The sequence below is a fragment of the Chiloscyllium punctatum genome, chromosome 38 (assembly GCF_047496795.1).
Source record: "Chiloscyllium punctatum isolate Juve2018m chromosome 38, sChiPun1.3, whole genome shotgun sequence".
Taxonomy (NCBI): Eukaryota; Metazoa; Chordata; class Chondrichthyes; order Orectolobiformes; family Hemiscylliidae; genus Chiloscyllium; species Chiloscyllium punctatum.
The window spans coordinates 43,531,698-43,557,718 of NC_092776.1; the positions used below are offsets into that span (position 1 = coordinate 43,531,698).

Sequence of the window (26,021 nt, forward strand, 5' to 3'; positions counted from 1 at the left end):
TGTAGGTGATGGAGAAATCTGCAGATAATACCCAATCATTTCAGGTTTGATTTCATCCTGGTTGAAGGTTTTGTCATTATACACAGCACTATGCTACCAACCATCTCTGGTAGGATAACCATCTCTGAAAGGAGAGTCTTAACCTCCGATTTCTCCATTGGTGGAGCTTTCTTCTTGGCTTTCTGCAGCCTTTTCAGAAGGGACTGTTGCTTGCAGTGCAGGCTTCTGTTCACGCTCTCCACGTACAAGCACAATACAACTTGATCAGCTGCTCATGAGACATATCAAAGAGCTGATCCAAGTCAACACCTGGTAAGTTTTCTGAAAGTCCTTTACTACTTGGTCAGCCATCTTCACCTGCTCTCTTGATAAGTTGTTGACTTTAAGAACAACTGACCTTTCTAGTACCTTCTTTATCAATTTTTATCCCATCCCAATGTCTCTACTGCTTCCATTTCCACTACAATTTCAGCATCATGTTTCCTAGTAAATACAATTGCAAAGTACTCGCTTATAACCTCAGCCATCCCCTCTACTTTCCTGTGTAAGTCTCCCTTCTGGTCCCTCACATTTTCCACACTGTGTTTTACCACTCTTGCTTTTATTTGCCTGTTAAAGATTTGTCTTTTAATTTATTTGCTTATCTCTTATGCTTGCTTTGCTTTTATTCCTTTTTCATTTCCCTTTGAACTTTCTGTATTCAGCCTAGTCCTGATTTGTATTATGAATCTGGAATTTGTCATGTGCATGCTTTTTTGCTTCATCCTAAAAGTTCTGGCTTTAATTACCATTTCTTACCCCTTTTGCAAATTTACTGCAACTGCACCTGAACCAGCTGCTCTGTTGCATGATGTTCTGTTGCAGTTTTGCCTACCAATGTTTGTCTAACTTACTTGGCCAGATCCATTATCTCCTTACTGAAATTGACATTCCTCCAATTAATTATTCTTGCTCTGGATTGTTCCTTGTTCTTTTCCCCTAGCTAATTTCAACCATATGATATTGTGACTTAAAACATATAAAACGTTGCTAAGAAATATTCTATATTTGTTCAAATTACATCTCCATTTCAACAGATGCTATTGATCTGCTCATTTCCTTGCTGACTTTGTCTTTCCCCTACCCCCTCTAAGCCTCCTACCTCCCCAGATGCATTAGCAATAATACTATTTGACACAATTTGCTATTTGGAATCCCGAGCTCGAATATGGCACGGGATCATTCCATGTGTGTAGTTGCACCCATGACACCAAGTAAATTCAACTTCCTTAATTTAATTCCTATAAGAGAGCAAGGTAAACTGTCCACCTACAGATTACCTACCAAAAATGCACTGACTGTGCCAGTAAGAAACCAGAAAATGTTAGCTTGAAAAAACATCAAAAGCCATATTCACAAATAATCACTGACACGATGAGGGTTCCCAGTTTTCCTTTTCCCCTGAAGTTTTTTTTTCCAGCTTTGCAACAGTGATTAGGAAACTCAGTAGTTCCCTTGCGCAATCAGCAAAAACTGAAAACATCCCAAGGAACTTGAGAGGTTCCATTGAAAATTAACATATATTAAGCTAAAGGAGGAGTTATTGCTAATGCCCGTGAATCTGACAGTACCTTGCGGTTGCATTGGCTACACACTCAGCTTAGAACGAATGGCAAGTGCTATAGATTTAATTCACATAAATCTGCGCAGTGATTCTTATAAAAGATGTGTGTTACAGCTTAAATTCAGGGCTTAATGTTAATAAGCCCACAATTTTCCCTTTCAGATATTTTCTGTGAATTAATATGCGGAGTGATTTTTTGGCTATCACATTAATTTTGCACAGGCAATTTGATAGCGAGTTTTGAGATTTGTAACTTAGGTTGAGGTTCTGCATACAAGTTTGCTCACTGAGCTGGAAGATTCATTTTCAGATGTTTCGTCACCATACTAGGTAACGTCACTGGAGGCTCGCTGATGATGTTACCTAGTATAGTGATGAAACATCTGAAACCAAACCTTCCAGCTCAGTGAGCAAACTTACATCCAAGCAATTTAATTTTGAAACTTGCCAGTTTGAATGTCATGTTCCTTGATGGTCCAAATCAGGATTTAAATAACTTGATTAAATTTATCCATTTATCCATTGCTGCCTTTATCCATTTTAGTGACATGTAGTTGATTTACGTTTTGAATTCAATTTTTTATGGCACCTTGCCTATTAAAATTTCGTACTTAAAAGCCCTCAAAGAATGAAGGTAATTAACAAATGTATTCAAATTACTTAGACCAAATTATCTCCAAATTTGCCAAAGTCCTTTCAGAAAAATATCTTCATATGGAATTCAAGGGAAAGAAAACAGCAAGTATTTGTTGGAGGATTAATGTTAATGCGAGGGGTAGGAAGAATGGGGTGATACCCTACTATTTAATGCTGGCAACTTATATTAATAATTTAGATTTAGAAGCTTAAATTAAGTTGGTGGATAAAAGACATTTTAAGAGTGGGGACAGTGCAGTCGATCAGTCGCTGAAACACCGTTGAATCCAATGAGGTAACTAAACAAACAACAAATGCTAAATGGCTGAACTGAGATATACAAGTTGTTTCGAATTTTTTTTGTGTTCCTAATAGTCTGTCTGATTGCCACTTGTCATTTTAGACAAGATAACATGCTGATTTTTCATGTTTGTGACAGAAATTGTAGATGCAATATTTTGTAGTTGGTGCATCTTTACAGCATTCACCCTTGGAAGTTATGTAATTGTGCATCAGCTGGGAATGAAGGAGCCATAAAACTTTGCAACACATGAGGTGGCCCAATTATGGCACTCAATCTACAGAGAAATTAAAATAGCAACTCATTTGTTAGAAAGTAGACTGGTCAGTTCACAACTAAATGCAATAGACTTTGATGCTTCCAAGATCCAGGATGTGATGCAAAATCAACTTTAGTAAAATTGGCACTTATGCTACTGTTATGTAGATTTCAACAAAGCAAACCGAATACTGTGCTGAAAAATGTGTTGCTGGAAAAGCGCAGCAGGTCAGGCAGCATCCCAGGAGCAGGAGAATCGACGTTTCGGGCATAAACCCTTCTTCAGGAAAGGGCCCTGAAGAAGGGCTTATGTCCGAAACGTCGATTCTCCTGCTCCTTGGATGCTGCCTGACCTGCTGCGCTTTTCCAGCAACACATTTTTCAGCTCTGATCTCCAGCATCTGTAGTCCTCACTTTCTCCAAACCAAATACTGTGTTGTGTTGCTAAATCAGAAAACAAGTCAAAAGGTTTTATGCTGCAGCTCGGCATCCACCTTGGGGTTAGAGGGAAATATTAAAAACCTGAATTCAAATCTACTTGATGTCTCAACTCTGCACCGCTTCCAGATTTTGTATTTGAAAAGGAACAGAACATTTTGAGGCTTTTAATCTTAAAACAATCAACTCAGAAAGGACTATTATCAAGCTATGTAAAATATTAAGTCTTATCTTGAAGCTCTTGGTTTAATATTTATGTCACGAGTGTGGCAAGGAACACCAGTTCAAATTGGTGAAAGGAATTAATGTCAAGAAGACTTGCTCATGTAATTAGAGTAAATAACATCATGAAGAGACAATTTGGATGGTGGATTGGCCTAAGATGGACCCAATGGTATGCTACATACATTTTTCTTAATTTTTACATTGTAAAACAATTCCTTCACAGGAAAAAGCGGAAGCGCAGCAAATTGTTAATTATATTCCTAAAGCTGTGCTCAATATTAGCAACCTCCAATTCTGAAAACTAATGGATGTAAAGATAACCATTCTCCTGATTGCTATATATAGTAACAACATAAATGCGACTAAGGCTTGTTCAATATTTTAATGAAAACTTCCGATTGTGTTTACACTTCTTTTTTTAAACCATTTCAAAAGTATTTTCATATTGTCACAAATGATATTTGGAAAAATTCTTTGAATTTTGCATTTTTTTTTAATTTGGGTGCAGAAAACCATAAAAAATGAATTTTAGCTTTGTGAGCTCTTTGTGACCCCTGCTGGATGGAATTAAATAGCATTAATGGACCATGCAATGTGTATATCCTATGTATGGAGTGAAACAAGTTTATATTTAGTAATGTACAGTTCACCAACACATTTGTCCCTCCTCACATTTATCCCTTGTGATGCTAAACCATACGTATAGATGCCTAATGGACTTAAATAAAAATTATCCTTATTAATATCTGTTTGTTCGTAGGTCTCTGTCATTCCTGTTCTCTCTCTCACTCTATAGTTCACACTAAAAATACCTAACTTTGGCCTGATCTGCTTTCTAAGTGAACGAATATTAGCGATCAACATAACAGAACTCTTTTTTTTAAAAACACTCAGTTTCTGCACTTTGTTGTTTCAACATATGATCTTGTAGCATATTATGGGTAAGTATACTCAGCCAATTAATGTGCTTCAATTGTTTACTAAAGGTTTGTTTCATTTAAAGGATATTTGTAAGCTGTCTGGTTTAAAAACAAAAATAATTTGTTTGTCCTTTTATATTTGTCTTTTTAATCATTGATTCAGGGAATAAATCTTCAATATGATGTATTTAAATATTTTTATCCATTGTATGCTGAACTTTCAATCCACATGATGTTTGTCATTCCAAGATCAGAACAGAGCCATTCTGCTCGCAGGCCCTTAACTGAGAGGGGATAGGTGGATTGACGCACCTATTTGTACTTTCATGAAAAAGGACATAATTTAAACTCCACATAATTACATAGTTATGCTGAGATCAAAAAACTGCTGGCATTTTCATCCTAAATTGTATCTCACATTATTATACTGAGCTGTGCCATAGAATTTTATTCTTGTACTTAATTATTTTATGAAATGTTACTAATCTTTGTACAGCATCTATTAATGTGACACATATTCTTGAAAATTAAGTAAATGATCCAATTGCATTGAAAGCAGGTTAGGTTACTAAAAACTGGGGTTCGGAATTACAGTCTCCATCTTAGATCAGCTACTAGCAAAATATGTGATCCTGTGTTACTGGTTTGCTTCAGGTTTTTGTTTAAATTTGTATAGCTGCACTATATTTATTTGTATTTAAATATTTGTCTTCTGGAAGTAGGCTGTGTAACCAGAGGCTTGTTTATTGCCAATCGTGGTTGCCTTCACTTTGAGCAGCTGTAGGATTGTTAGTTGTTCTCCCACGGTGGTGGTTGTCTTGTTTAAGCAGACCAGCAGCTCCTGTATCTGAAGGAGTTTTGACATCTTGACTGTTGTTGAACAGCCCCATTACTGAATTGGTTTTGGTATCAACTGTCTGTGCACTTCTCATTCATCCTAAAAATATGATTATATGACCTACTGCATTGTCCTATGTGTGGTTTACCAATATTTACTTTTCTGTTCCATCCTATTCAATGGTTCTACAGATCCATAAGAATTTTGTTTCAGAATGCAATCATGTTTTTGAGTAAGAGGATGTGTAATTTAATGTTCTAAGAGCCTGGCAAGAAAAGGATTGTTTCTGTGGCAGCTTCAGTATCTCCCAACCATTTTGGGCCTAATAGTTGCTCTATTAAGGGCTACTTTCAACAGTCAAAGACAATATTCTTCACATTGCTGATCACATTGAGAGCCAACACCAACCAGCTTTGTCATTTTAACACTAATTTTTGGAAGCGGCTGGCTTACTGTTCTGAATTTGGCACTAAAGAATCTAATTGACAAATTTGTATTGAAAGTTTATGGTGCAATTATGTCTGTACAAATAATGAACTTAAATATTGCACAGAACTTAAATATTGCTAAAAGGAGACACAAAGTTGAAGCTTTTCATCTTTCACTCGTCAGGACAACAGAAATAAACTTGAAGGGAGCTCCAGTTTAGACAACGTGAGAAGGGGATGGTCTTTGGTTGCAATAATATTGGCATGGTGATACAGCATGAACAATTGATTGTCAATCTTAGTTCTCAGCCCAGGCACACAGATTGATTGTTCAGGGTGTTGTCATGGGAATACAGCAGGAATTGGCAATTTGATGACTCCTTTTATTTTGAACCTTGCCACTTTGCACTGAGCCCAGAAAATTTTATGCATGGACAGGATGCTGCTGTCAAGCCAGTGAAAATGTTTGCCTTCCACTCAAATTAGGTAATATGATATGTGATGCTTTCGGCATATATCCTAATAACTGGTGGACCGTATCAAATAGTATGTCTCATTGACAATTCACAGCAGGCAGCCATGTGCTCAACCAACAATGCTTGCAAGTCTCAAAACAACATGCCCACCATTTGGATGTAATACTGCCTTTGGAGGTCATTTATTTTAAAATGTGCTAAGCGTTACACCTGAAATTAATTTAAGGTAACCTGTTGAGCTCACAATGTGATGATCATTCCTGAACTACACACTACTACATGGAATCCTGTTTTATGTAAGTAAAAGGATTTTGTGCATAAATTGCACCCTTTTCATGGAATTTTCAGCTTTGGATTGGAAGTAGCCATTTTCTCCCCTCACTCTACTCTCCTTTCACCTCGGTCGTGCTGTGTCTCATCTTGTATGCTGTCATACGTGTTCTCTTCCTCCAAGAGATAAAAGGAGGGAAACCAGCACTGTTTGTGAAATACCTTGCCAGCATGTAGGATATTGCCTTTGTGGAGCTAGTGGCAAGCCGATGCCTTGAAGCAGTCTCCATATGACTTGCAGATTTTGACAATCAGTACTGATTGTGTAGTTCCAGTCACTCTGTGTGGCTTGGAGTGCAACTTGCACATTATGCTCCCAAGCATCTGCTGCTCTTGATCTTCTTTGTCTGAGATATCACAGATGAATTGTTTCAGTGTATTGCATAGAGTACTAGAATCACACAACAGGATGTTTAGCCCATCAAGGTGTACTGACCTATCTACACTAATCCAGCTCTTGGCCCATAACCTTGAATATTATGACATTTCAAAATGTTCATCCATGTGCTTGGTACACACAGTTACTGCTGTGCATCAGTGGTGAAGGAGGGAGTTAATATTGAAGGTATAGTTTAGGATACTAGTCAAAGGCACAGCTTTATCTTGGATGCTGTTGAGCTCCTCGAGTGCTGTCGGAACTGCCCTTATTCAACGAAGTGGAGATTGTTTTATCGCAGTACTCACCTGTGCCTTTATAGGTAGTTAACAGGTGTTGGGGACTTAGAAGGTAAGCTACTTACTTCCAAATACCTAACTTCCTGATCAACTCTTGTAAATAAAACTATTTGTATCTGAGGAATTGTGAATGGTGCTGAATGAGTGAGTGAATGTCTGAATCATCAGTGAACATCCCTACTTCTGACCTGATTGTGGCTGTGAAGTCGCATTGATGCACCTGAAGATCCAGGGTCTAGTACAGTACATTGAAGAAATATGATTGAGATAGTGTACCTTCAACAACCACACTCGCCATCCTTTATGTTGCGACTCTAGTTGAGAGTTACCCCCAATTCCCATGGAGTCCAGTTTTGCTCAAGCACCTTTTTGCCACACTCTGTCACATTCTGCCTTGACTTCAAGACTTCGCCCTCTTGCCTCTACTCACTGTTCCTCGCTGGCTGTTTGTACATGATTGAAAGATTCCTCATGTGCCTGTAATATCTAGAAATAATTTATCCTAGCCTTTCATACGTAGTGATCCCCATTTTGGAGAAATCTACGTAACTCCATCATGAACAATTTGGTCTCCAGAATCCAATTCCATCAATCTATTGCCCTGCAAGTCCACAGTACCAGTTTCTTTAATCTTTCAATGTTGGAGATATTGGACGCACCATTTTTTGGAATGAAAGCAAGGACATGCATTTATTAGGTGACTATAACCTCCTTGGGGTACGTCAATGTGTTTCACAACCCATTAATTACATTTTAACCTGCTACTGACACAAATGTGTAGACAATGCACACAGAGCAAGGTTGCAAATAGTTTGATAATGTTTAGCAAGGACACCAGTAGAACTTGTAACTCTGTTTGAACAATACTATTGTTATGAAGATGTGAAGTATACCTTTTTAAGAGAGTTAAAAGCAGCAGAACTACCAGACCCAACACCAAGTGCACTTAAAAAAATGTAACAATGTAACACTGGGTCGAACCATGCGATTAGTTTGTTGCTTGGAGACAAAAACAAATTCTAATTCGGCCACGCAGTTTAAATTATACCCGAAACATATCAAACTCCAATCAAGTTTGAATTTAGTATATTGACAATCTTAAAAGCCAATGACACAATCCGATGCTCTGGGGTATAAGACTGGGGAAAAATGAACAGTTTAGAGGAGATCTGCCATGTCCTAGCATGTAAGAGACTGCTTTGAAAAATATCACTCTTCAAAGTATCTCTCTTAAAAGTCCCTTTTCAATCAGTAACCTGTAATGCAGAAATTCCTAACCAGGAGAAAAGAAGACACAGTAAGATCCGAAGACAAGAACCTACAGCTGCCTGGTTTTGAGATAAGAACTGTTGTTTTGAAAGCTTTATCGAATTGGGAGCTTTATCGAAGGGAAACTAAAAGTTTGGTTAGAGAAAGAAATTGTAAATAGTGGTTAGTTAATTATTCTCTGTTAAACTTTAAGGAATAAAGTTTTTAATTTTTACTTTAAATGGTTCTTGGCCACTCAAATTTTTACAAATTACTGCATGGGATAAATCTTTTCTGTGTTGCTGGTTTTAAATTTAGCAGGAGGGTTTACCCCATGTCGTAACACTGTGAGTATCTTTTATGTTAACCTACAGAGGCAGGTAACAAAGCCTAATATCAGCTTTGGAAGAGTTTGCAGAATAAGAATAGAGGTGGCAGGTAAGGTGACACGTTAGGAAAATATGTGGAAAGGCATTATGAAGTCACTTGAAATATACACTAAAGAACGTGGAGCAATAAAATGAACTTGAAAGAATAACAAGCTTGATTCCTTGATATTACAAATATATGTAAAGCTATTAAAAAGGCCTGCGATACTCGGTTTTTTAGTGGGCTTGGGGTCAGAAAAACTACCAGGTGCTAGATTTCCACATGGAAATGCTTGTGTAACATGGCAATTTTGTATTCTGTGCAATTTTAATTGCCATGTTAGAAAAAATGTGGCAAAATCATTGAGAATATGCAGTGTAGATTAACCAGGGTGGTTCTTGTTATGGAGGGTTAAGGTTATGTGCAGATATTTGAGATATTTATGTTGCTGCAGAGAATGTAAGTGTATGTAAAAGTAGAAGTTATTTTGATAATGTGAAAAATAAACATTTTTCCTTGGTTATGAGTCAGTGAGTAGAGTCCTTTACAGATCTTCATAGTGAGAAAAAAAGATTATAAGACTTCTCTCTGTGTAATGTTGTAGGAATATGGAGTTGTTTGCCACAAGGAGTCACTGAAGTATCAACTGTTTCATTTCTTCAGGCCCAGCAGAAAAGTATTGAAACAAAGGAATGGATTTTGGAGAATGTGGAGTGAATAGTACAGTGGGATGCCTTCAAACCTATTTTAACTAAAAACCAGTACCAACTCAAATACTGTAGTTGATCTCCTTCTGCATCCCAAATTTTAGGATGCGGAATCAACCTTTTGGTGTTACAAAGTAAAATAGTTTCAATCAGCATACCATTTCAGAGAGAAAAACGTAGCATTATGTCTTCTTTCCAACACCAAGATTTCCATTTGCATAATTTGTGCCCTATTACAAATAAACAAAATCTGAAAGAGTAGGGAGCATCTCATAAGGTGGAATCGTAATTTGAGTCTTTGTGATTTTCCGAAGTGTGATGAAAGGTACACCATTCACATTATTAATATCTCTTTTGGAGTTTGGGTTTTCAATATAAAGTCAGATAGATGCTGGTTACTTCTGTCAAGAGCTTTCCTTTCTAAAAAAGAACAAGATCGGAAAGCTCCTCTGGACAGTGACTTTCTTGTTGTAAATGTTGGAATGACAATCTCCCATTCATTTATTTTATTGTAACGATATTTTAGTCTACATTGTTATAATTTTCACTTTGTTTTAGGTCCAGTTGTTTACGTATTGGATCTTGCAGACCGCCTCATCTCAAAAGCATGCCCATTTGCAGCAGCTGGAATCATGGTGGGTTCAATCTATTGGACAGCTGTCACATATGGAGCTGTGACTGTTATGCAGGTAATATACAGTACCTTGCCCATGATCTTGGACTTTTCTGTTTGTTTGGATACGCTTTGATAAATGTGTAGCATGCAAACAGCAAATCTGGCGTCTGGATAAAACACACACTTTTTGGGGTGCAGTTATAGGTCAACACGAAAGCATTCAGCACAAAATATAGCAGGAGTAAGCCCTCCAGGCTGTCAAGCCTGTTCTGCCATTCAGACCAATCGTGGCTTACCTTGGGCTTCAGCTCTATTCTCATAAAACCCCCTCCCTCCCCATAGACCTTGATTCCCTGAGAAACCAAAATTCTATCTATTCTAGTTTTAAGCATATTCAATGATGGAGCATCCACAACCCACTGAGGCAGAAACTCCGAAGATTCATGACAATTTGAGTGATTAAATCTTTCTTCATCGCTGTTGTAAATGATTGACCCCTTATTCTGAGATTCTGCCCCCATGTATTAGATTGTCCAACCAATGGAAGCACCTTGTTTGTCCACGCTTTCAGGTCCCTTCAGAATCTTTTTAATTTGTGAGGTCACCTCTCATTCTTCTTAACGCCGGTGAATTTTGCCCCACCTTACTCAGCCTGGCATCATAGGACAACCTATAATCTCAAACTACTGAACTTTTACAGTACTGCCTCCAAGGTAAGTATATCCTTACCTAAGGAGACTAAAGTTTCACACGTACTTTGTGTGGTTTCTCAAAATTCTGTACAATTGTAGCAATATTTCTTTATCCATGTACTTCAATAACTTTGCAATAACTGAGATCATATTGTTTGCCTTTCTAATTATTTTCTGTATTTACTTGCATGCTTACTTTGAGCTCATTGTGTAAGCACGCACCCTGAGTGTTTCTGAACATTTACAAATTTTATTAAAAAGCTTTTCTGATCTTACAAGCAACATTATTAAACTCTCACTTTACATTATATTCCATCTTCACCTTTGTTGTTGCTTACAATAATGTTCACATAGCGCACAACAAAAGAATAGTTTTGGTGAACTAAACAGTGATAGGTAGACTGTAAGGTATTCCTGAAGTTCTCAACAGCTCCCTGCTTTTTATTAAAAATGACTGCTAGCTTAACTGTAATCTGTATGCACATAATCAAGATTAGAGTAGTGCTAGAAAAGCACAGCAGATCAGGAGGCACTGGAGGAGCTGGAAAATCAACCGTTTCTGGCCAAAGCTCTTCATCAGGAATGATGCTGGGAGCCTTGGGGCTGGAAAGATAAATGGTAGGGGAGTGGGGCTGGGGAGTAGGTAGCTAAGAGTGCAATAGGTGGATGGAGGTGGGAGTGAAAGTGATAGGTCAGAGAGGAGGGTGGAGTGGATACGTGGGAAGGACGATTGACAGGTGGGACAGGTCATGAGGACAGTGCTGAGCTGGAAGGTTGGAACTGGGGTAAGGTTTGGGGAAGGGGAAATGAGGAAACTGGTGAAGTCCACATTGATGCCATGGGGTTGAAGGATTCAGAGGCGGAAGATGAGGTGTTCTTCCTCCAGGCGTTGGGTTGGAAGGGAATGGTTATGGAGGAGGCGCAAGACCTGCATGTCCTCAGCAGAGTGGGAGGGGGAGTTGAAATGTTCGGCCACGGGCAACGGGGTTGATTGGTCCAGATGTCCCAGAGATGTTCTCTGAGACGATCCGCAAGTTGGTATCCTGTTTCCCCAATGTAGAGGAGACCATATCGGGAGCAACGGATACAGTAAATGACATGTGTGGAAGTGCAGGTGAAATGTTGATGGAGGTGAGAGGCGGTATGGGCGCAGGTTTTGCAATTCCTGTGGTGGCAGGGGAGGGTGGGCTTTTGGGCATGGACCTGACCTGGTAGTCACAGAGGGAACGCTCTTTACAGAAAGCAGATAGGCGTGGGGACGGAAATATATCTCTGGTTGTGGGGTCCATGGTGGTGGAGATGCCAGCAAATGATGTGATGTATACGGAGGTTGGTGGGATGGAAGGTGAGAGCGGGGGGGAGCAGGGTGGTTCTGTCCTTGTTGCGATTGAAGGGGTGGATTTCGAGAGCAGAGATGCGGGAAGTGGATGACATGCGTTGGAGGGCATCTTCAATCACATGGGAGGGGAAATTGCGGTTGTTAAAGGAGAAGGCCATCTGGTGTGTTCTGTGGTGGAACTGGTCCTCCTGGGAGCAGATGCGGCGGAAGCGGAGGAATTGGATGTAGGGGATAGCATTTTTTCAGGAGGTAAGGTGAGAGGAGGTTTAATCCAGGTAGCTGTGGGAGTCGGTTGGTTTGTAGAAAATGTCAGTTACCGTTGATGAAGATGGAGAGGTCCAGGAAGGGGAGAGAGGTGTCAGAGTTGGTCCAGGTGAATTTAAGATCAGGGTGGAATGTGTTGGTGAAGTTGATGAACTGTTCAACTTCCTCACGGGAGTACGAGATAGCGCCGATGCAGTCATCAGTGTAGCAGAGGAAAAGGTGGGGAGTGGTGCCGTTTTAACTCTGAAAGATAGACTGTTCTATGTACTGACAGAGACAAGTATAGCTGGGGCCCATGCAGGTGTCCGTGGCTACCCCTTTCGTCTGGAGGAAGTGGGAGGATTCGAAGGAGAAATTGTTGAAGGTGAAGACCAGTTCAGCCAATGTCCATTTTAATGCTAGATTTTTTTTTTCACTCCCATGTGAGTGTACACATTCACTAATTGTAGATGTGAAACACTATATGATCACTTGCTTTGCTCTTATGAAATTTTTTTAAATTCTGAAACTTTTATACAATAATATTCATTAGACCAGTATTGATTCAATTATCTTCCTTCTGTTAAATCTCCATATTTGCCATTATTGACCAAATTATTATTAATATTATGCATAATGTGGAATTTTGTATTGTTAAGGTTGTGGGACATAAAGAAGGCCTGGATGTCATGGAGAGAGCTGATCCGTTGTTCCTTTTGATTGGACTTCCAACCATTCCAGTTATGCTCATTTTGGGCAAGATGATTCGTTGGGAGGACTATGTCCTGAGACTGTGGCGAAAATACTCCAATAAGTTACAGATTTTAAACAGTATCTTTCCAGGTAATTCAAATGAATCTAGCAAAGTATTTAGGGAATGACTTATTTTTCAGACAACTAAAGATGACTAATTCATGTTTCTTTTATTTTTTTAAAATAATGCATACTTCTTATAAAAGCTTACAAAGACTGATCATTGATATGGGTTGCTTGTCTATTTATGAGTACATCTATTAATCAGCAATCTGCCCCAACTCCCACCCCCCATTCCTTAATTTATATGGATAAGAAAAATCCAGGGCATAAGTTACAAAATTTAATGCACCTTTGATCATATGACCATAGGACACAGATTTAGGTACAGGTAGGAGGTTTAGACAGGATGTGAGGAAAAACATTTTCACTAAGAGGATGATGGGAATCTGGAACTCGCTGATTCAGGCAGAAATCCTCATGACATTTAAAAAGTATTTAAATATACGCTTGTAATGCAAATGCTTACGGGGCTGTGGGCCAAGTGCTAGAAAACTGAATTAGAATAGATAGATGGTTGCTTTTGCCTCAGGCTCACTGGGCTGAAGGACATTTTTCTGTCTTGTCTGTGACTGTCTAGTCTAACAGCAGGTAGGGAATTTAAATAGTTAATTGTATAATTCTGAATTAAAGAATTTTTTTTTGTCAGTAATAATGACCATGAAACTGTTGGGTTGTTCAAAAGCCCACTGGGTTCACTAATGTCGTTGAAGTAGAAAATCTGCTACCCTTACCCAATCTGGCTTAAATGTGACTTGAGTTCCATTGCATTGTTGTTCATTCTTTAATGCCTCTGGGAAAGTCTTGCAAGTGACACAGTTGTAAGAAACCACTATAAACGAAAAGGATGAATTATATGGTAATAACCATGGCATTAGAGAAGATGAAGTAAGGTATACCCAGTCCAGTTAATGTTGAAATGTTCTGATTAACAGCTGGGGCGATCTGTCTGTCAAACTAGTCAAGCAAAAGTCTGATATCTGTACTCAGAATCATCTTTTTAAGGAATATCCCATTATCTCTTATTGCTATACCTGTCCCACAATCAGGGCCAATCTACTCAAGGACACCCCATTTTGGTATACTTTATATATACTATATATAAAAGAGAAAGAGAGTAAACCTGAGAGTTAATAGTATTGAGTCCTAACCCCATTAAGTCTTTTGGAATCAGGTTAAGCACAAGCAAGGAAAACTATAACAGTACATGCCCTCTATTTTGTGCCAATCTTTTATCCTACTCTATGGTCAGACTAACCTACATACCCTTCATTGTACTATTTTCCAAGTGCCGATCCAAGTGTCGCTTAAATGTCCCTAATGTATCTGACTCTATTACCACTGCTGGCAGTGCATTCCATGCACCTACCATTCTCCGTGTAAAGAACCAACCTGTGACATCTTCTGTAAACCTTCCTCCATTCACCTTTAAAATTATGTCCCTTGTGATAGCCATTTCCACCCTGGGAAAAAGTCTCTGGCTATCCACTCTATCTATGCCTCTTATCATCTTGTTCATCTCTATCAAGTCACCTCTCACCCTCCTTCACGCCAATGAGAAAAGCCCCAGCTACCTCAACCTTTCTTCATAAGACCTGCCCTCTAGTCCAAGCAGCAACCTGGTAAATCTCCTCTGCACCCTCTCTAAAGCTTTCACATCCTTCCTATAATGAGGTGGCCAGAACTGAACACAATACTTCAAGTGTTGTCTAACCAAAGCTCTATAGAGCTGCAGCATAACCTCACGGCTCTTAAACTCAATCCCCCTGCTAACACATCATATGCCTTCTTGACAGTCCTATCAACCTGGTTGGCAACTTTGAGGGATCTATGAACATGGACCTCAAGATCCCTCTGTTCCTCTATGCTGTCAGAAATTTGACCTTTAACCTTGTAGTCTGCATTCAGATTCAACCTTCCAAAATTAATCACTTCACACTTTTCCAGGTTGAACTCCATCTGCCACTTAGCAGCCCAGTTCTGCATCCTGTCGATGTCTAGTTGAACCTACAACAGCCCTGCGCACTATCAACCACTCAACCAACCTTTGTGTCATCAGCAACCTTACTAACCCACCCTTCCATTTCCTCATCCAAGTCATTTATAAAAATCACCAAGGCAGAGGTCCCAGAACTAATCCCTGTGGAACACCAGTGGTCACCAAGCTCCAGGCTGAGGTCCCAGTGCAGCTACTAATTATTACCGCCGACTGCCTTCCCTCACTTGACAAAATCACCACACTTCCATGTTGAATGCCAAGTAAAAGTACACTGAAAATGTCATGTGCACAATATGTACTTGGATAGAGAGTTCTATGCTACATCTTCACAAAGAGTAGTTTGATAGCATGACCAAATGGTTGTGTCCTGAAGTACATGATTGCCAGGGCTTGTATTAAGTGGTGAGAGAAGCAACACATGCGAATAATATACTTGACATCATCCTTGCCAATCTATGTTTCATAATTGCATCTATCCATGATGCTATTAGTAGGAATCATACTTCTGAAAATGAAATTGATCTTAATACTGAGCACCATCCCATTGTGTTGTGTTGGAGTATCCCCATGCTAAGTGAATGATTCAGAAGATTTATCTGCTAAAACTGGACACCCATGAGTTGTGGGCCATCAGCAGCACCGTTGTATCCTTTCAAAATTTGTTAAGTCATGCCCTGGCACTGTCCTATTACTGTCAAGCTGGAGAATAAATGCTACTTTAGTAAGGGGTGTAGAAGAGCATGACAAGAGTGGCACCATGCATACTTAATGAGAAACCGTCAACCTGGCAATGGTCCACAAGACAATTACATGCAAGTTAAACAGATGAAGCAGCCTGTTCTTGAGCATGTCATCATTTTACAACCAACAAACGTGATCAAAAGCTCTGCAGACTGGCGCACCCTATCATATGTGGTTCTAGACAATAAAATATGTAATAGGAAGAGGGGACCATGTGAACATCTCCATCCTCAGTGATTCCGTACCATCAGTTTCTTGAATCACCATTTATCAGGAGTATAACTGGAACAACTGTGAAGCAACAAGCTGCTTCATCTGTTTAACTTGCATGTAATTGTCTTGTGGACCATTGCCAGGTTGACGGTTTCTCATTAAGTATGCATGGTGCCACTCTTGTCATGCTCTTCTACACCCCTTACTGAAGTAGCATTTATTCTCCAGCTTGACAGTAATAGGACAGTGCCAGGGCATGACTTAACAAATACTATCCTGATGAAGGGCTTTTGCCCGAAACGTCGATTTCGCTGCTCGTTGGATGCTGCCTGAACTGCTGTGCTCTTCCAGCACCACTAATCCAGTATTTGGTTTTCAGCATCTGCAGTCATTGTTTTTACCTTAACAAATACTATGGCTACAAGAGCAGGTCATCCTTCGTCAAATGACTTAGTTTCTGACCTTTTCACCATCTGCAAGGCACAACTCAATAGTATGAATATCCTCCATTAGTCTGAATGAGACTACACAGAAAATACAACCATATGATTGGCAGATCCTCCCATATCTTGCTGTGACTGCACTGTATACCATCCACAAGATGTGCTGCAGCATTATTCAATATAACCTTTTCAACCCTATAAGCTTTATCACCTATAAGAGAAGGGTAGGAACGGCTTGGGAACATCACCTGCAAGTTCCTCTCCAAGCCATTTACAGATATGGAGGTATACCGTTAACCCTTCATTGTGACTGGGTCATAATCTGAGCAATCCTCCCTGGCAACATTGTGGGAAAGGATGACAGCAATACAAAAAGGAAACTTTGTATCACTACTGTGGGGTATTATGGATAGGCAATAAATGCTGCTGAGCTAGTGATGCCTGAGCTCCATGAACAAACAAAAAAAAACCTTATTACTAATAGCTGGAAATTAAGGTATGCTGTGGTTCAATAATCACAAATTTCCTTTCCTTCTGTCCTGCTGAACCTTATACCTTTCATTCCCTGTCCAACTCATTCCCTATCCGTTTACATTTCAATCCTTTGGACTCTACCAGCCGCTTTTCCATCACCCCTCTCTGCAAATCCCTTCAGAAGATGGTGGAAGCAGAGTGTTTGAACATTTTTTAAGGCAAGATTTTTGATGAACACAAGGATGCAAGGTTATTGCGGGGAGCAGTTGGGAAGGAAATGGGAATGTAATCAGACTCTGCTTTCAGCTTCCGAGGCCTTAAACTTTGGAATTCCCTCCACAAACCTTCTGTTGTACTTCCTTCCTCCCTTACCTTCCCTTTGTTCCTCCCCTCCCCTCCCCTCTTTAACTTCATCAAGGGGAAATCATGCCTGACAAATCTGCTGGAATCTTTTGAGAACTAACAAGCAGTTTAGACTGAGGAGAGCCGATGGATGTGATCGACCTGGACTTCAAGAAGGTCTTTGAAAAGGTGCTTAGGGATGTACGTAGGAGGCTGCTGACTAAGATAAGGGCCCATGGTGTTAGAGGCAAGGTGCTAACATGGATAGAAGATTGACTGGCAAAAAGCAAAGAGTGGGAATAAAAGGGCCTTTCTCAGGATGGCAGCCATTGACATGTGATGTTCTGCAAGGGTCAGTGTTGGGACCACAGCTTTTCACTTTATATATTAATGATCTAGATGAAGGAACTGAGGGCATTCTGGATAAGTGTGCAGACAATACAAAGATAGGTAGAGGGACAGGTAGTCTTGAGGCAGGGAGGTTGCAGAAGGATTTGGACAGGTTAGGAAGTAGCAGTTGAAATACAAGATGGGAAAGTGAGGTCATGCACTTGATTAGGAAGATTAGAAGCATGGACTGTTTTCTAGATGGGCAGAAAATTCAGAATTCTAAAGTGCAAAGAGACTTGGGAGTCCTAGTCCCTGATTGTCTCAAGGTAAATTTGCAGGTTGAATCTGTTAGGAAGGCCAATGCAGTGTCGGCATTTATTTTGAGAGGAATATAAAAAATATAAAAGCAGGGATGTACTTCTGCGGCTGTAACGGGCTCTGGTCAGACCACATTTGGATTATTGTGCGCAGATTTGGGCTTCATATCTTAGGATAGATGTACTGGCCCTGGAGCGGGTTCAGACGAGGTTCACGCGAATGGTCACAGGAATTAAAAGCTTAACATGAACGGAACATTTTAGGGCTGTGGATCTACACGCAATGGAGTTTAGCAGGATTGGGGGGGGAATCTAATTGAAACTTACAGATTATTGGACGGCCTGAACAGAGTGAATGTTGGGAAGATGTTTCCATTGTTAGGAGAGACTAGGACCTGAGGGCATAGCCTTTGAGTAAAGGGAAGACCTTTTAGTATGGAGATAAGGAGAAATGTCTTCAGCCAGAGTGGTTAATCTATGGAATTCACTGCCGCAAAAGACTGTAGAGGCCAGGTCATTGAGTATATATAAGACTGAGATAAGTTCTTTATTGCCAAGGGGATCAAGGGTTACGGGGAGAAAGCAGGAGAATGTAGTTGAGAAACTTATTTTTCAACCCCCCCCCCCCCCCCCCCAACCCCCACCGCCGGTCCACAAGCCTCATTCCTGATGAAAGGCTTATGCCCAAAACGTCAATTCTCTTGCACCTCGGATGCTGCCTGACCTGTGCTTTTCTAGCACCTCTGCAAAACCTGTACCTACTCCTCCCCACTCACCTCCATCCAAGGCACCAAAGGATTCATCCACATCTGACAGAAATTTACCTGTACCTCCACTAATGTCGTCTCCTGTATCCATTGCACACAATGTGGTCTCCTCTACATTTGGGGAGACAGGATGCCAACTTGCGGATTGTCTCAGAGAATATCTCAGGGACCCCCACACCAACCAACCCCACCGTCCTGTGGCTGAACACTTCAACTCGCCCTCCCAATCCATCAAGGGCATGCAGGTCCTGAGCCTCTCCATCACCAAATCCTAACCACCCGACACCTGGAGGAAGAACACCTCATCTTCTGTCTTGGCACCCTGCAATTACACAGGATTAATGTGGATTTCACCAGTTTCCTTATTTCCCCTCCCGCCACCTTACCCCAGTCCTAAGCGTCCAACTCAGTACCACCCTCTTGACCTGTCCATCGTCTTTCCCAACTATCTGCTCCACCCTCCTCTCTGACCTATCACCTTCTCCCCCACCTTCATCTACCTATTGCTATCTCAGCTACCTTCCCCCATAGCCCCAGCCCCAGCCCCAGCCCCCGCCCCTCCCATTTATCTCTGAGCCTCATGCCAGATGAAGGGCTTATGCCTGAAATGTCGATTCTCCTGCTCCTCAGATGCTGCCTGACCTGCTGTGCTTTTCCAGCACCACACTCTTGACTTGAGAAATTTATCAGCTATGATTAAATGGTGGAGCAGACTCAGTGGGCTGAACGGCCTAATTTCTGCTCCTGTATTTTATGGTTTTATGAACATTGTGATTTACACTTTACCGGCCTTATGTGACTCCGTGTCAAATCTAGTTTTCTGATGCTTCTGTGAAATGCCTTGGAATATGTTATTTTGTTAAAGGAGCTATCTGAATATACGTTGTTGATATTTTTAAAAAGTCATTAAATTTTGAAATCAATGCATTTTATCTAGCAGTTTTAATGTTATATTAAAATGATTGTGACTAAACATAAGGTGATTTGTTACACATGGAGTATCAAGAAAGTCCTGCTGCCATCAAACATTGCTGTAATTCATCAAATAATGGTTCATGTTGTTTTTGCCTTAGACAGAGTTGCCAGGCATTTGCATGATTTGGAAGGTGTTCGACAGGAAAGACTAGAGGTTGATAGAACCTTATGCGACTGCAGCAGCTGTTACATTGCCAACTTGAGCATGGAGGATTTACATCAGCACTAGAGATCAGTTCTTCTGTTGGTGCTTCATTCTATAATTTTTGCAGAAGCCTGACAGTCCAACCATATTTGGCACTGTAATCTATTTCCACATTTGCAGTTAAATAGCTTTGACTTTACTCCAAGAAGAAAATAGGGATTCTTTGGGCCTCTTCTAATAACTTGAATTTGACAACATTTTTGCTTTTTGGCTGTTTAATGGCACACATTCCATTTCTAGTGTTTACAATTACTTTGTTTATGGCATAGTTCTTCAGCCCATTTCATTTTTAGGCATCATATTTACTATTTTCTTGCTTGCAAAATCTGATGTAATAGACCACTATAATTCAGGTGAGAGCCAACCATTCTGTAGTTGGTGGTGTCATCAGAAATTCAAGTAATTTACCTTTTTGTAGCAATACAAAATCTTTACTGAAGCCAAGAATCAAATTCTGACACATTCTTTGCTTGACAATAACTTTGCTTTTTTTTGGTTATTCAATTTTCTGAGAATACTGTGTGACCAGTTCAAACAGTTTAATGCATCTCCCTATGACACGTTCTGTTTGATGTTTCCTAAACGTAGATGGTTTTAATGGTTGGTGCCATTTCTGTAGCATGAAGCCAACAGTGAAATATTATGTTCTGCGCTGGTCACCATGGAGACCGTAAGAAATAGGAACAGGAGTTCAGTCACTTCAGCCTGTTCTGCTATTCAGTAAGGTCATGGCTGATCTGATACTCTTCATGTCCATTTTCCTGCCTTTTCCCCAAAACCCTTGATTCTCTTACTGACAAAGAATCTTGTCATAGAGTCGTAGAGATGTACAGCATGGAAATAGACCCTTCGGTCCAACCAGTCCATGCCAATCAGATATCCCAACCCAATCTAGTCCCACCTGCCAGCACCCGGCCCATATCCCTCCAAACCGTTCCTACTCATATACCCATCCAAATGCCTCTTAAATGTTGCAATTGTACCAACCTCCTCCACTTTCTCTGGTAGCAAAGGGTTCAGAAAAGATTTACAAGAATGTTGCCATGGTTGGAGGATTTGAGCTATAGGGAGAGGCTGTACAGACTGGGGCTGTTTTCCCTGGAACGTCCTTAAATATACACAAGCAATCTGCTTTTACATCTCTGTGGCCAGGAGTTCCAAAGATTCTCAACCCTCAGAAGAAGATCCTCCTCATCTCAGTCTTTAATTAACTATGCTCTCTGATCCTAGACTCTTCCCATGAGGAGAAACATCCTCTCAGCATTTAATCTGTCAAGCCCTTTTAAGAATCCTGTGTTTCAATGAAATCACCTCCCATTCTTTTAAACTCCAGTGAGGAAAGTCCGAACTTTTTTGGGCTTTGGTTAGAAGATCATCCGTCCATATCAGGGATCATCCCAGTGAACCTTCTTTGAACTGTCTTCAATTAAATAATATTTTTTAAATGATTCAAGTTTGAAATGGTATATTATAGGGTAAGAAAGATGGCTACAAATAACTCCAATCTAACTTCAGATAAAAATTGTAAAAGGTCCAGCGTTTTACCTTTTGTAAAAGAGGACATTTTGGTGTGAGCCGCAATAATGTCTACAATATTGTGAAGAAGATTTAAACGTTATAATTCATGATGGATGTGGGTTCAAACCTGAAGCACAACTAAAACATTTGGGGATGGTTTTATCACAAAAAAAACTATATTGAAGGATAACAAAATAATAATGTAAGTAGATCTAAAATAGTTTTGAAGAATGGAGGAGTAGAACAACTTGTCACAATTATGGTCACTGTCAAACATGCTTTGAGGCAATGAAGAGGGTGCACGTAAGATTTACAGGGATCACACTAGAAATACAGAGCTGTACAGATGTTTGTCCTGAAGAAAGAAAGAAGGAGAGAGAGAGAGAGCACAAATCAGTTAGCTTGTGATTTCATTTGCTGTGACTGGCTTGTTGCAGCTTTATGAAGTTTGAACAAATTGATTGCAGGGATATTCATTTTTAATTATCCAACTATGGCTTTCATTCTTTATGGTGTGAGGCATATGTTTGCTGCCTTTTCCTCCAAGCAATATTTCTTCAAGAGATAGTTGAAACAAATTAATTTGGAATCCCAATAACTCCCTACACAAGATTTGGTGATTACTTTCTTCAGTGAAAGTAGTGTTTTATAAGTGCAACATGCCTCCAGATATGACTCTAAGGCTTTTTCTCCACACCCCACATCCCCCCCCCCCTTCCCCCCCCCTCCTCCCAGAAGTGAGGATCATGGTATTTAGATCCATGTTGGAAAGAGATATGACCATTTTCCACCAGAATTTGAATGCCATCAAAGAAGTAAAACGTTTCTTATACTATATCGCACTACAGGATGTCCCATTGTGCGGATATTGGTTCTTTCTTCAGAGCAACCAAAATCAAACCATCTCCTAATTGTTCTGTATACGCTTCTCTTCAAATGTCGATCTACTTCTTCCTTAAAAGATGCCGTAGTGGCGACCCAATAAATCTGAGTCTGCAGTGCTCTGCCTAAGACTCGGGCAAAGCGGGGCACTCACTTTCACCACACCCTTTAAATCATTTAGGATAGCTTTTGCCCAGCATACTCAGTCATTTTACATCAAACTTGGATAGTTTGGGGTTTCTTTTAAAATGACTAAAGGTGAAAACTCCCGCAGCGCCCCTTTCCCCACCCCCTTCCGCAGCAGCAGAGACATCTGCGGCTGATTCGGGGACTTACCTTCAGTGGCGAGCCTGCTGTCCGGGATCACAAAACTTCAGGAGAAGATTGACGCTTTCATTGAAGCGATGCGGTCCAGGTGTGAGTCGATCTCTGTCATGCTGCAGAAGCATGACCGAGACAGCGAAAAACTCGAGCAGCGTGTCAGAGGGGCAGAGCAACGGGCCGCGGCCTCGGACACAGCTGCAAAGTCGTCCGTGGGTCAGGTCTGGGCTCTCAAACAGCGAATCCGGACCCTGGATTAACTCTGGTTTTATAAAAACACTTGAATTTGTTTACTCCATTTATAATGCCTGGGCTGAGGGTGGGGCCCTAGCTAGGAGAGGCTGTGATGGGGTTAGTGATAGGTAGTGATGCCCCCTGGGAGCAAGGGGGATAGTCTCCTTTCAAATGTTTTGCGTTGTTTTCTTTATTTAGGAGTAGTTTTTAATTGTGTTGGTTTAAATGTTTTAAAGAGTTTTTGTATTTGTGAATTTTCTATGGTCTTTATTCAAGGTCTTTTAGGTGGGGTTCTTCCTCCTGGGGGGTCTCAGGCCTTGCCTGGACAATCATGGCTAGCCATTCACTTAGGTGGTGCACCTGGAATGTCAAGGGGAGTAATTCACCAATCAAAAGGAAAAAGATGCTATCAAGTCTTAAAAAAAGAAAGGGTCGATGTAGCTCTCTTACAGGAGACACATCTACTTGATAAAGCACACTTAAAGCAACAACAGGTGGATTTGATCAGGCTTTCTTTTCATTTTTCAGTTCAAAAAGTAGGGGAGTAGCCATTCTTATTGGGAAGAATCTTCCTTTCCAAATGTTAAGCCAGATAAAAGATTAGTCTGATGATATATATTGATCAAAGCCCTAAACATGGAGAGGAATATGGAATTTTAAATCTTTATAGCCCCCCGGCACACCCTTTTAAATTTGTAACGGAAGCTTTCTCTAAGTTGATGGCTTTTGGAGTCCACCATACAATTCTAGGAGGAGATTTTTAACTGTATTATGGACCCAGAGACAGATAGGATACCTAGGAGCACTATGGGTATATCTCTGAGATCTAGACAACTGGCAGATCTGAATAAAGAGCTAGGATTAGTAGATGTGTCGAGGTGCCTTCAGCCCCAGGGTAGAGACTTTACTTTCTACTCTAACCCACACAAGTGCCATACCAGAATTGATAGGTTTTTGCCCCTTCGACCCTTCTGAATTCGATACTGTCTTGTAAAATAGGTAATATAGCTATTTCTGATTACGCTGCAGTATATATGAAGTCAAAACTAGGGATGATGGGATAGGCTCCTGACATTGGCGTATGGATCCTTCTTATTGAAGGATAGCAAATTTATAAAGTATTTTTGGCAGGAATTCAAAACCTTCTGGGAAATTAATTCAGGTACAGCCAGTAACCCGTCGATGATGTGGGAGACCACTGAAGCTTATGCATGAGGCTTGGTCATCGCCGATTCTGCGACCCAGAAAAGACAAAAGGGAGAGCAACAGCACCTTCTCGAGGTTCGCTTGAAGGCAGCTGAGACAGTGTATGCTGACAGGCCCTCCATTACTAAGCTACAAAGGATCACAGCCCTTAGGGCAGCCTTGAGTACCGCACTTACCCAAACAGCAAAGAGGGAAATATTATTCGCAAAGCAGAGATTATTTGAATATGCTGACAAGCCTGACAGATATCTAGCGTACCTTGCTAGCAAGAATAAGGCTCCCCTAGCCATAATGTCCATTAGAGAAAGTGCTGGTACCTTGACTTGTGATCATAAAAAGATCAATACAGCCTTCAGAAAGTTCTATTTTGAACTGTATAAATTGCAGGACTGTGAGGATAAATCTGGGAAAATGGAATCCTTCTTTAAAAATTTGGCCCTTCTGGGCTTAACCTCTGAGCACATGTTGATCTTGAATGCCCCCCTGACAACCCAGGAAGTACTGGACACAGTTAGGCAGCTTCAGAGTGGCAAAGCGCCTGGGCCAGACAGATTCCAGGTTGATTTCTATAAAGAATTTATAGGGGAACTGGCCGGGCCACTGATAAATATGTACAATTATTCACATAGTCAGGGCTGCCTCCCGCTTTCGTTGAGAGAAGCAAATATCTCTCTCATCCTTTAAAAGGGAAAGGCCCCAGAAGATTGTTCATCATATAGACCCATATCCTTGCTAAACATGGATTTCAGAATTCTTTCCAAAATGTTAGCATTAAGACTGGAGAAGGTCTTACCATACAACATAAAAGAGGACCAGACGGGCTTCATAAATGGTCGCAGGTCAACTAATAATATTAGAAGGGTTTTAAATATGATACAAGTCTGTCAACAAGGAACAATACTGGGTCTAGCTGTCTCCTTGGACGCAGAGAAGGCATTTGATCGGGTAGAATGGCCATATCTTTTTTACACACTGCAAAGGTTCGGTGTCGGAGAGGTATTTACTAAATTGGGTTTCAGTGTTATATAATGATCTCAAAGCAGCGGTGATCACCAATGGTTTTGGTTCAGGTAGCTTTAGTGTTGGCAGGGGCTGTCATCAGGGATGTCCCCTTTCATCATTATTATTCACGCTAGTGATTGAACCACTAGCGGAAGCTATACAAGCTGACTCTAACATAACGGCTCCAAGGGTTGGATCGGGCAAGCACAAAATCACTCTCTATGCGGATGATGTCCTCCTTTTCTTAAGTGATCCTTTGATATCCCTGCCATGCCATTGGGAGATCTTGCCAATGTATCCAATCTAGCAGATGAATCTTGCTTTCTCTTTCGGTGGTCACCAGAAGGTTTTCTATACTTAGGTATTTTTATCATTCCAGTATTTGGTCAGCTGTATAAAGCCAATTTTGTGCACTTATTAGAGAAAATAAGGCAGGACCTTCAGTGTTGGGGAGATCTCCCAATATCTTGGTTAGGCAGAGTAGCCCTAATTAAGATGAATATTCTACCTCATCCTATATCCTATGAGAATACTCCCCCTGATGCTGCTGAGACAGGCGTTGCGTTAAGCTCTACAGCTGGCTCAGCTCCTTTATTTGGAATCATAGACGGCCCCTTATCAAATTAGAAAAGCTGCAGCTTCCACAAGCAAGGGGAGGACTGGACTTTCCAGATTTCAGGAGGTATCAATTGAGCTCTTTATTATCTTATGTAGCTGACTGTGACCCACAATCAATCTGGTTAGATATTGAGACATCCCAAGGAAAATGTTCCCTCATCAATCTTTTATTTATGGACAAGATGAGAGTTATTATGGACTATTGTAAAAATCTATTGTAATAAATACAATTAAAGCCCGGAGGATAATGCAACAATGTCAGGCTAAACTGCAAAAAAC

General features: G+C 40.5%; 1 protein-coding gene across 2 annotated transcripts in view; it reads left to right on the top strand.

Moving 5' to 3' along the window:
• marchf5 (membrane-associated ring finger (C3HC4) 5) overlaps positions 1-26,021 on the top strand; it is a 121,351-nt gene that overhangs the window by 83,946 nt on the left and 11,384 nt on the right. For both annotated transcript variants that reach the window (XM_072557729.1, XM_072557730.1), the window contains exons 3-4: positions 10,011-10,141; positions 13,002-13,185. In XM_072557729.1, the coding sequence (XP_072413830.1) occupies positions 10,011-10,141; positions 13,002-13,185 (315 nt within the window). The remainder of the gene's footprint in view (positions 1-10,010; positions 10,142-13,001; positions 13,186-26,021) is intronic.